General features: G+C 43.4%; 1 protein-coding gene and 1 long non-coding RNA gene across 2 annotated transcripts; one reads left to right on the top strand and one right to left on the bottom strand.

Moving 5' to 3' along the window:
* Positions 1 to 2,255: 2,255 nt before the first annotated feature.
* NDUFB8 (NADH:ubiquinone oxidoreductase subunit B8) lies at positions 2,256 to 7,468 on the bottom strand. The gene is made up of 5 exons (XM_019459162.2): positions 7,334 to 7,468; positions 6,948 to 7,074; positions 5,319 to 5,418; positions 4,729 to 4,884; positions 2,256 to 2,438 (listed from the first exon to the last, which is right to left on the bottom strand). Exons 1-5 carry the CDS (start codon positions 7,416 to 7,418, stop codon positions 2,346 to 2,348), a joined length of 561 nt encoding a protein of 186 aa, XP_019314707.1. The 5' UTR covers positions 7,419 to 7,468; the 3' UTR covers positions 2,256 to 2,345.
* Positions 7,072 to 9,246, top strand: LOC128779024 (uncharacterized). Its single transcript, XR_008424902.1, has 2 exons — positions 7,072 to 7,177; positions 7,670 to 9,246. It is a non-coding gene; the product is annotated as an uncharacterized LOC128779024 (long non-coding RNA).
* The last annotated feature ends 2,601 nt before the right edge of the window (positions 9,247 to 11,847 follow it).

Raw genomic sequence — 11,847 nt, forward strand, 5'->3', positions numbered from 1 at the left:
CACAGACCGCGAGATCATGACCTGAGCTGAAGTCCCCGCCTAACGGACTGAGCCACCCAGGTGCCCCTGAAAATTGTATTTTAAGACAAGCAATATGGATCCCTTTAGAGAGAGACCAGAGCTGAAGGCAGGGACTCAAATTAGAAGACTAATAGAACAGTCCAGGTACCAGGTGATGAAAGCCTGGATTAATATAGTAGCAATGATTGTAAAGGAAAACTGGACAGGCTCTTGTGAGTGATGAAGTTAAAGAGCTGAAGAGGGAGGTGAAAAAATCAGATGGATTTTTTATGTTGACTGAGGGAATTATGGCATTTCCAAATAAAAATATTCTACCAGCAGTTGAAGATGTTAGACCTAAGTTATTGGATTCAAAACTTTGGCTTAAGGCAGAAACTCCACTGTATTTTTGCCTCCAAAGATGGTGAGTCAGTTCCATTATTTTACCATGGAGCCTCAAGTCACTGTGATACAAGTCTAGATTTCCTTTTTGTGGGGATTAGAGGGTTTTGAAGTCCAGATGTTAAGACAATTTAGGGTATTGTCTGTGCCTGCCCACTCTTTGTGCGTACTAAGTATTTCTTGAACATGTTAGGCACCTCAACAGTGGATGAAACCCGAGGGCAAGTAAACAGGGCGGAAAACTGAACCTTAGACAGCACCTCGAACTAGGGAATGAGGCAAAAGTGTCACTGATGGGGGCACTCCGAAAAATTTTAACCAAAAGCAGGTCACAGCTGCAAGCAGGTCAGAATTAAAAAAAAAAAAAAAAAAAAAAAAAAAGGTGCACTCTTTTCTCTCAACTTAGCTGTTAATTCTTTTCACTTTGTTTTGTAACTCCCAGTCTTAGCTTCTATACTTGAAGGCAACTATTTTTGTCCTGTTCAATTTTATAGCCCCAGGGCCTATCAATGTCTCATACATATATTAGACACACAGACATTTGTTACATATATTACCAAAGGCAACAGAGGACAGAGAATGAAGACAGATAAAAAGCCAGAAGTAGTGGCATTTTATTAGAAGTACCCATCCTCTGGTCTCATAAAAGTCTCTTTAGGGGTGCCTGGGTGGCTCCGTCAGTTAAGCATCCAACTTCGGCTCAGGTCATGATCTTGAAGTTTGGGAGTTCAAACCCCGTGTTGGGCTCTGCACGGACAGCTCAGAGCCTGGCACCTGCTTTGAATGTAGTCTCCCTCTCTCTGCTCCTCCCCTGCTTCTGCTCTCTCTCAAAAATAAACATTTAAAAAAAATCATTAAAAACAAATCCCTCTTTCACTTCCTGGACAACCACTAAAGGTCTGGTAACTTGGGTGGACTTGCTTTCATAGGTCATATTGAAAGTGTGCTTTTTTTTTTTTTTCCTATGGGACAGGTTTTCAGGCAGTGTAATTTTAAGAAAACGTCTCCAAAGGGACAAAAAGAAAATGAGTTGTTTCACTTAACAGATGCATCGAGATAGACCCTCAAAAACCATAGCAAAAGCCATGCATAGGTTCAGAATAACTCACTGAACTACCCTCTAATTCATAAATGTAGGATTCACAAGTTGCTTTGGAACAAGGAATACTTGTGTGTACTCTTACAACAGAAATGACATTAGAGACAGTCACAGCCTCAGGTGAGTTCAAAAACACCTATTTATCCTATAACATACTTGAAACATGTTAAAGTGTACTTTTTAGGGGAGCCTGGGTGGCTCAGTCAGTTATGCATCCGACTCTTGGTTTTGACTCAGGTCATGATCTCATGGCTTCGTGGGTTTGAGCTGCTAGCACAGAGCCTGCTTGGGATTCTCTCTCTCCCTCTCTAGCTGCCCTTCCCCCACTCATGCTGTCTCTGTCTCTCTCAAAATAAATAAATAGGCTTAAAAAAATTTTTTTTTAAGTGCACTTTTTCAAAAAAAAAAAACACCCAAAAACAAAAACCCTAACCGTTATAAAAAGGTTTCTTATGGAAAATATATCTTGTTCCAACTTGGGAAGTCAGGAACATATCTTCCTTTTTCTTCAACCCTGTAAATGGGAAAAGAAGCTACCCTTACCACCTACTGCACAACTGAAACCCTCAAATACCTTCACAGCCCCAGCAAAATTAACAAAGTACCATTTTCTTGTGCTTAACTCCCCCTACCCTCCCATCTTTCTAATCTCAGAGTGGGTAGGGGGTGGGAACAGATAGCAGGCAGAAAAAAAGGAAAGGAAAAGGATGAGGTCCTCACGGCAGTGGCTATTCCTGGGGAAATGAGGCACAGATACCACAGCACTACGTTTTATTAGGGATTTCATTAAGGTTAAATCTCTAGAAATGAGGAAGTCAGGGGACACAAAGCCGATGAAGCCGTCTCAGATCTCATAATGAACCACCGGCTCAGGCTCTTTGGTGGGATCGCCGCCTCTTTCCAGGTACAGATTGTTATAAGGATACTGCTTTGGCCCCTGAGGAAAAAACACAGGTCAGCAAGATAGCATACATCCAGCCAATACCTGGCTACACCCCACTCTGAGTTAACAATCACACATGGTAAATGGGTATGAGGTGGCCTCTGGTCGGACCCAGCTGGGCTAGAACAGCAGGAACACTGCTCCTCTTCCCTACTCAGCCCAAGGCAGACAGAAAGCCTAGATTGTAAAAGAGGTGGTGCCTACACTGTGTGTGTGTGTGTGTGTGTGTGTGTGTGTGTGTGAGAGAGAGAGAGAGAGAGAGAGAGAAAGAGAGAGTGAGAGTGTGTCGGGGGAGAGAGGGAGAGAGAGGGAGACAGAGAGAGAGAAAGAAAAGGAAGGAGGGAGGAAGGGAGAGCGCTTTCTAAATGAGACGATGCATCCATCCATCCCACTCTCTCCTGGGGTCGAGACAGACTCAATCTCCTTTAAGTCACTCAGCCTCTAATGGTTCCACCACTAAAGTGGCCTAGCAAATGAGGCGTGCAGGAGCAGCAGTGGGGGAAAGCACAGAGGAGACACGGCTGGGACGTGCTTTAGGGGCTGCTGGCTTTACCAACAAACAGCTGTCAGGGAACACAGCTCAAGGGGAGGAGGAAAGGGTGATGTGCTTACAGAACTGAAAAATGGAAGAGCCACACTGTGTTTCTTGCTCTCCTGAAGAGAAGTTAGTGCTCACACCAGCCCTACGTGCACTCTCCAGCCTGGAGCCCCTGGGGCTTGGTAGGAAGGCTCGTGTCAGTGCACACAGACACGCCAGCTACCATCAGGACATCGATGATCTCTGCAGAGGTAGCACCGAGCAGCCAACTGCAAACACGACAGTCTTCCTGCTTTCAGTTCCTTCCCGGACAATCTACCCTGTAGACTACTCCCAGATCAATCATCCTAAAGTCCTAGCCTTCATTAGATTATGTCATTTTTCTGTTCAAAAACCCAACACAGTTCGGTGCTGACTAGAGGAAGTCCAGGTCATCACTGGGTCCCCAACCCCTAGCCCAATCTGTACGTGGAACATAGTAGGGTCTTCATAAATATTTGTTGAATTAATGTCTTACTATGCCACTAGTCTTACTATTAATGCCATTGATGTCTTACTATGCTACGAAGCCCAAATCCCTAGCCATGCAATAAAAGCATCCCAACCTAACTGATCAGCTCACCTCACGATATTTTTTTAACATGGCAATTTCCATACCTAATTTCTGAAATCATCAGAATAACCTGGGAACTTGTTAAATATTGATTTTAGAACCCCACCATGGAGCTACTGAATTAGGCTCTCCAGGAATCTGAATTTTTAGCAGCTCTCTAGGTAACCAATACAGCTGGTTATTCTAGGAATATTTTATATGCCTATTCCATTCCAACTAACTCACTCTCCTCTTCATTCTATTTTGTCCTGCCCCAAATGTTCTCTCCAACTTCTCCCCACCATCCAAAGACTATACATATTTTTAGTATTTAGCACCATCCTTCTTTTTAACAGCATCTCACACGTCTTAACACACACATTCACTATTTACATATATACACTAAAACTGCCAAATTCCTGTATCTCTGTTCAAATGTTGCTCACCATTTGCTTATCCAAATTAAACTCCCATAAAGCTAGACAGCATATTTTCTGTGTCCTTTACACTCTCCAAAATAAAATGGTCCATGCTTGTAGTAAATATTTAATTGCTTCCAGTACCCTAAGGGAACTGCCCTTCATGCCTCCAGCAGAGGATAGGTTTCAGCTCTAGATGCCTTGACTCTACCTTGAAAGATCACTTGCTAAAACATAATTAGTGAGTACAGCCCCCAAATGGCAACTCTAGAAGACGAGTTGAGAGGCACCTGGGTGGCTCAGTCAACTGAGTGTCTGACTCTTGGTTTTGGCTCAGGTCATGATCTCATGGTTTGTGAGATTGAGCCCTGCGTCGGTCGGGCAGCACAGAGCCTGCTTGGGATTCCCTCCCTCCTCTCTCTCTATCCCTCCCTCAATATAAATAAGTAAATTTATTTGTTGCTCTCTCAAAATTAGCATTTATAGAAGACGAGTTGACTTCCACATTCTCATTCCTCACCTAGTCCTAAACCGTTTCTTCTCTCTTAGGCTGATCCAAGATGTGTGCATGGAGCAGTGCTCTGACTCTGGTGCCAGGCCAATGCGTCAGGCCCTCCACAGGCCTTACCAGGAAGACAGGCTTGGTCTTGGCTGGATCCCTACTCTACAGACTTCACTCCCTCAGGAAACAGGGCTAAGCAAATGTGCCTACGGGGACACTTCTCAGATACTCACCACAGGCTGGTAGGTGGGGTAAGTCTCCCCAACCCAAAACATGAACAGCATGAAGGCCACGAAGCCGAAGAGGTGCTTACACATGAGATTCCAGGAAACAGGTGTAGGGGATGTGTCCACACGGTTCCTGATATACATGTCAAGGTCCCAGTGCATCTGAGGCAGAAAAGCAGATAAATACCACATACTGCTCTTCCTGCAAATGGCAGGCGGTCTGCAAAAGGGTGATCAGAGCCTGATATAAAGTTCAATAAAAGCATTCTATTGCCTCAGGACAATACTCTGAGAATCAAGTGTGAGCTACTCTAGCATATAGGACTAGGTGCTGGCTTAGCTCTAGGTTCTGCTAACTAAAGACAGCTCAATCATGGAAGTTCACAATTTTCAAAGTACATAGTTCTGATTATTTCCAGAAGTCCCATTCCATGTACCACACATGGAACCTCAGATCTCAGATCACTGGACCTTGCTTCCTTGGGCAGAAAGCCTTAATGTTATTTAGACAGCAAAGTGCCATTTAGATAAAGAAAGAATCCTCAGGAAGATTTAGGGAGAAGGAAGGAAGGTCAAATGGGATATGGATTTCTCACCGGCTCACCCCAGTTCAACCTCAGGTCTTGGTGGTCCCAGTCATACCATGGATCCCTCTCCTGCTGTGAGCGGTCAGGGAGCTTTGGGTAGTCCCCATATCTGGAGAGACAGAAAAACTTCTGGAAGGGGCTCTGAGCAGCCTCACTCAGAAAACTCAAAGTCCCCTCATGTTAGAGATAAGAACCCAAGTGACAGAAAAAATTGCTTCACCTAAGGACAGAGGAAACCACTTTCAAATCAGTATCTCAATTTATAGTCACTAAGCACAGAACTAACCACAAAAGTCCAAAGTGTAAGTAAAACTTCATGTCAAACTCTGGTTTTTATTTTACCTTTTTAAAGTTTATTTATTTGAGAGTGCACAAGTGAAGGAGAGGCAGAGAGAGAGAGAGAGAGAGAGAGAGAGAGGGAGAGAGAGAGAGAGAGAGAGAATATCCCAAGCCAAATTCCCCCTCCTCCCCCATCCCAGTGTGGGCTCGAACCCACAAACCATGAGATCATGATCTGAGCAGAAACCAAGAGTCAGACTCAACGACTGAGCCACCCAGACGCCCCTAGGTCAAATTCTGCAACATTATAACATATATGCTTGTCCCCCTCTTTCAAAAACAACAAAAAGTCATGCAATGTTATAATGTCAGAGCTGGAAGGAAATTTAGCAATTAATCACTCTGATTTCCTCATTAGACAGAAAATAAAACTGTAGTTTAGTCTGAACCCAAGGTCACCCAGCTAATTGGAATACAAACAAAAGGGGTTCAGATTAGAAAAGCTTTCTCTTCATGGCAACTGTGCTCCCAACCACCAAGTTAGCATGCATCTCCATGTCTCAAACACCTCATGGGATTTTCTGCTAAGCTGGGTTTCCCCCCAACAAATCCAGTTTCAGCTTATACAGACTGCTACCAATGCTACTCTTGTCCACAACAAAATAAGAGGCATAGGAAATGATGACAACTAGTCATGTGTCACAGAAAATGATTGGAAAACAAGAAGAAGAATAGGAGCTGCTAAAACCACTATTGAAAGAGCGATGCTAGGAAAGAAAATGAGGGTGATGGTAATCGCTCCAGATAATTAACCATGGGGATGTTATTTAAAGGGGGGGGGGGGTGGATTGGCGTAGGGGAGTTGGCTGCTTAATCCACTTGACAGTGACTACAATTTCCACAGCCCTAATAGCAAAGGTATTTTTTTACAAGAAAGATATACACACGAATATAGAGTACTTCATCTACAAATACGGCTCTCAAGACAGGAGTCCAGCTCCAGCCTGATCACGTGTCTGCATGACAGCACCTGAGCCCAGCAGATGCTCAATCTAAATGAAACCTTGCGCTCTGGATGAAGCCAAGGAAAGTTCCTGCTATTCAGGGGTCCTCGAGGGAGCTATTAAAATCCCGGCTTCCTCATTTGAGGAAACAGCCTGAGCCAAGGAGAAAATTGAAGTCCTCTAGGCTGCAGCTGCTCACCCATCACCTCCCACCTCCCTCCACCGAGAAAAGCACCCACACCACTGACTCTGAGGGATCACGAGAAGGTTCAGGGAAAATGGTCAGAGTGGAGCCACGCAATGGAGCTGGCCATCTCCCATCACTACCCGGCTGCCAGCAGACTCTGCATCTCACCCCATGCCATCATCAGGGTACGGTTGGTAGTCTTCTACTCGCATATTATACTTCTTGGCGGCGGCGGCCCGTTCTTCTGGGGTCTTGGGATAGGGCCCCGGGAGCATGTCCTTGGTAATGTGCGAAGCTGGAGAGCAGAAAGGGGCGGGTCAGAAAAGACCTGGTCCCTCCTGCCGCCCCGAAGGCTTCAAGGTGCGGAGGCTGTGGCGGCCCGGGCTTCAAAGGACCAGGTGAGACTTGACTCCTTTCTCTGTGGATATACCTCCGCCCCCTCGCCGGACACGGCCACTGCAGTATCCGCGATACCCACCCCCCCCCCCAACCCTCGACACACCAAACCTCAGGCATCCCCTTCCCACATTGAGGCCTCGCCCGTTTTGGCGAACCTGTCCGTGCTCCCAGCGGCACCACGGTCCGGGCTGCCCTTTGCAGCCATCGGACTCCCAGGACCCGCGCCCTGGCCGCCGCCATCTTCACCTTCCTCCAGTTTCACTCTGCACATGCGCAAAGGCTTTGTCACGGCGGCTGAGCCGGGTCAAACGCGACGAGGCAAGCCTGCAGTGAAGGAAAGTCTTAAGGGTTCAACAAGGGCGGGGCTTAAACTGTGTTGGGAAGCCACAGGGAAGATGACCGAATGGATAGAGACAGAAAGCTAGAAGGAGAGAAAATGAATTAAGTCACTACTTTGATATTTCATATTATTGTGTCCCTTTCTCCGTCAGGGGACTCAGACGCTTACAAGGATAATGGGGACTCAACCCGAGCATCTCATGTGAACAGCTAACCTACCCGCCCCGCCCCTCCAGGAGTAGTACCCGGGAGATGAGTCCGCCTTAACTTGTTCTCTGCTTGCCCTTTTCCTCTCCTTCACTGACACGTCCTCCTTTCATCCCCAAAAGTGATTATTCCTCAAATTCAGCCCTTGGTCTTCCTTGTTCTTGTTCTGTTCTGCAAGTTGTTCGATCTTCACGTACAGGCATGGTGCAACACACAAATCGGCCCCAAATTCGCTCCTCAGTTTTACTTCGTGTTTACACTTGAATGTCCCAGTCACCTCAATCCAACAAATGTAAAACGAATCCTAGCACCAGAAACAGCTCTTCCCAGACTGGCTAAAACCTCAGATCGGCTAGGACTTGTATTAAATAGATTTCAAGCAGGACGGACCACAGTTACAAACACTCGCTTAACAGAAGAATGGGGGATATTATCATGTTTGCATGTGAATATGTTTTCACTTTCACATAAGTGGGATTTGCATAATTTACGCAATATAAATGTGCACATATCTCCAGCAACTTCTGGTATGATCACTGTTTTGGAGCAGAATCCATTATTATAGACATTCTCAAATATATATTACAGCAATAAAAATTATATGAACTATTTGACATATAAAATTGGGGGAGGACTACTTCATAGCAACTTGCCCTCTTGTAAATGAGCATCTCTAGTTGATGTTCAAAATAATTGTACAATTCCTGCATTCATTCAAAGCAAGCCCTGATCTAATTGGGTCCAGAAACAGAGCTGTTCTGATTTATTTAATTATTTTTATCATGATATAATTCATATAACATAAAAGTCATCCCTTTGAAGTGTACAATAGGGGCGCCTGGCTGGCTCAGTCGGTTAAGCGTCTGACTTTGGCTCAGGTCATGATCTCATGACACCCTGCGTCGGGCTCTGTGCTGACAGCTCAGAGCCTGGAGCCTGCTTCGGATTCTGTGTCTCCCTCTCTCTCTGCCCCTCCCCTGCTCACACTCTGTCTCCCAATAATAAATGAATGTTAAAAAAATTGTTTTAAAGTGTAACAATAAAGTGATTTTTGGTATATTTACAAAGTTGAGCAATCATCAGCACTAATTCTAAATCATTTTCATTACCCCCAAGAGAAACCCTGTCCCTGATAGTGTATTCCCCCACCCTCTGGCAACACTAATCTGCTGTCTGTCTGGATGGATTTGCCTATTCTGTACATTTCATATAAATGGAATCATGTAATATGTAACCTTTTGTGTCTGACTTACTTCACATAGCATAATGTTTTCAAGGTTTGTCCATGTTGTAGCATGTGTCAGTTCTCCATTCCTTTTTATGCCAAATAACATATGGATACACAATCTTTTGTTTATACAGTGGTCAGTTGATAAACATTGGGGTTATTTTCACTTTGAGATTATTGTGAATTATGCTGCTGTGAACATTCCTGTACAAGTTTTTGTGTGGATGTATGTTTTCAATTCTCTTTGCTATATACCTAGCAGTAGAATGGCTGGATTAAAAAAAAGAAAAAGAATTTCTGGATCATAGGATAACTCTATGTTTAGCTTTCTGCAGAACTGCAAAACTCTTTTTCAAAGAAGCTGTACCACTTTACATTCCCACTAGCAGCATGTAAGGGTTTCAATTTTTCCACATTCTCACCAACATTTGTTACTGTCTTTTTTATTATAGCCATTCTAGTGGCCAGGAATGGTATTTCATTGTGGTTTTGATTTGCATTCCCCTGATGACTACAGATATTGAGCACCTTTTCATGTGCTTATTGGCCATAGTATATCTTTGGAGAAGTGTCTATTCAAGTCTTTCATCCATTTCTTAATTGGGTTGACTTTTTATTGCTAAGTTGTAAGAATTCTCTACGAATTCCAGAGACAAGTCACTTATCAGCTATATGATTTGTAAATATTTTCTCCCATTCTATGCATTGTCTTTCTACTTTCTTGATGGTGTCCTTTCAGACCTTTTTTTTTTTTTTTTTTTTTTTTTTTATCCTGGAAGGTGTTGGAATTTGTCAAAAGCTTTCTCTGTCTATTGAGATGATCATGTGATTTTTTTTCTTTTATTAATACGGTTAATTTTCAGATGTTGAACCAACATTGCATCCCTGGAATAAATCCTACTTGGTCATGGTATTTAATCCTTTTTGATATAATGCTGGATTTGGCTTCCTAGTGTTTTGTTGGGGATTTTTGCATCTATATTCATAAGGGATATTGGTCTATAGTTCTTTCTTCTTGTGATATCTTTGCCTCATTTAGGTATCAGGATAATACTTTCCTCATAGTTGGGGAGTGTTCCCCTATTTTTTGGAAGAGTTTGTGAAAGAGTAGTGTTAATACTTTTTAAAATGTTTGGTAGGATTTATCAGTGAATCCATTTAGTCCTGGGCTTTTCTTTGTGGAATGTTTTTTTATTCCTATTTTAATCTCTTTACTTGTTGTAAGTCTATTCAGATTTTCTATTTCTTCTTAAATCAGTTATGATAGTATGTGCCTTTCTATGAATTTGTCTATTTCACGTAGGTTGTCTAATTTTTTGGCATACAATTGTATATAGTATTCCCTTGCACTCCTTTTAATTTTTGTGAAGTCAGTAGTAATGACCCTTCTTTCATTCTTGATTTTAGTAATTTGAATCTTCTTATTCTAATTTATTTTTAATTCCCAAGTTTACATATTTAATATACTCTTGTAAAAATACAAATATGCAGATAGAACTAGGGTCTTGGTTGGCACCCACAACCCCAAACCCTCCACAGAGGTAACCCCATTATCAGTTTGGTGTAGCATAGTTACATGCAGCATAATTACATAGTTAAGCTAGTGTATTAGTTTTTTATTGCTGCATAACAAATTACCATAAATTTAGTAGCAGCCCTAAACAACACCAATTAATTATGTCACATTTTCTATGAGTCAGAAGTCCAGACACAGTTTAGCTGGGTCTCAGCTCAGGGTCTCACCAAGTTGAACTTAAGGTATTTGTGGGGGCTGTTGTCCTCATCTGAAGCTCTGTGTTTTTTTCCAAGCTCAGTGGTTGTTGGCAGGATTCAGTTCCTTACAGTTGCAGGACTAAGGTCCCTGCCGTCTTGCTGGCTGTCAACCAGGAGACTTTTTCAGCTTCTAGAGCCTACCTGCCATTCTCTGCCACAAGGAGTTTACTCCTTCAAATCCAACAGGAGAGAACTTCTTTGGCTTCAAATCTTTCCAGCTTCTGTCACTGCCCTCTAGACCCAGATTGGAAGAGTTTGAGTTATTGGGTCAGGCCCACCCAGGGTCAATCTCCCTTTTGATGAACTCACAGTGAACTGATTAGGAACCTTAATTACATTTTTGCTATATAACATAACCTCATTGAAGGAATGATACCCTACCATATTCATAAGATCTGCTCTTATAAAACTTATAGGGCACGTACACGATGGGATAGAAATCTTTGGATCCATCTTAGAATTTGGCCTCCCAGAACTGGCTGTAAAAACTGTCTAATTAGCAATAGAAGTCATTGAGAAGGCCTTTTATAACCAATACAAATTGTTGGAAAATGTGAGACGCTCATGGTTGGCCATTAGTAATAATCTTGGTTCCGTGGCAGAAACATCTTTCAATGGGGCACCTGGGTGGCTCAGCTAGTTAAGCGTTCTACTCAATTTTAGCTCAGGTCATGATATCACTATTGTGAGATTGAGCCCCACGTCAGGCTCCACAATGTAAGTGCAAAACCTGCTTGGGATTCTCTCTCTACCTCTCTCTCTGCCTCTCCCCTGTTCTCTCTTTTTCTCTCTTAAAAATAAATAAATGGGCGCCTGGGTGGTTCAGTCAGTTAAGCGTCCAACTCTTGGTTTTGGCTCAGGTCATGATCTCATGGTTCATGAGTTCGAGCCCTGCATGAGGCTCTTTGCTGTCAGCACAGAGCCCGCTTCAGATCCTCTGTCCCCCTTCCTCTCTGCCCCTCCCCTGCTTGGGCTGTCTCTCAACTTGCCATATATCTTTTGTTTAGGCCTTCAGAGCAAACTTTGCCCAACATCTATCAATCTGCCTTTCCCTTCTGACTTCCTTAGGTCAAGGGTTGGCTTCTCTCCCCATCCATGACTGTAAAGTTTAAAGCCCCATTA

This window comes from Panthera pardus, unplaced genomic scaffold, assembly GCF_024362965.1.
Source record: "Panthera pardus isolate Hobbes unplaced genomic scaffold, ASM2436296v1 HiC_scaffold_22, whole genome shotgun sequence".
NCBI classification, from domain to species: Eukaryota; Metazoa; Chordata; class Mammalia; order Carnivora; family Felidae; genus Panthera; species Panthera pardus.

Bases quoted from the DNA above. Each gene is read 5' to 3' on its own strand.
- NDUFB8 (XM_019459162.2), bottom strand. From the start codon at position 7,418: ATGGCGGCGGCCAGGGCGCGGGTCCTGGGAGTCCGATGGCTGCAAAGG. The intron at 4,885-5,318 runs GTGAGAAATCCA...TTTCTGCCTCAG, and splicing joins GGTTGAACTGGGGTGAGCCG to ATGCACTGGGACCTTGACAT. The intron at 2,439-4,728 runs GTGAGTATCTGA...TTTTTTCCTCAG, and splicing joins ACCCCACCTACCAGCCTGTG to GGGCCAAAGCAGTATCCTTA.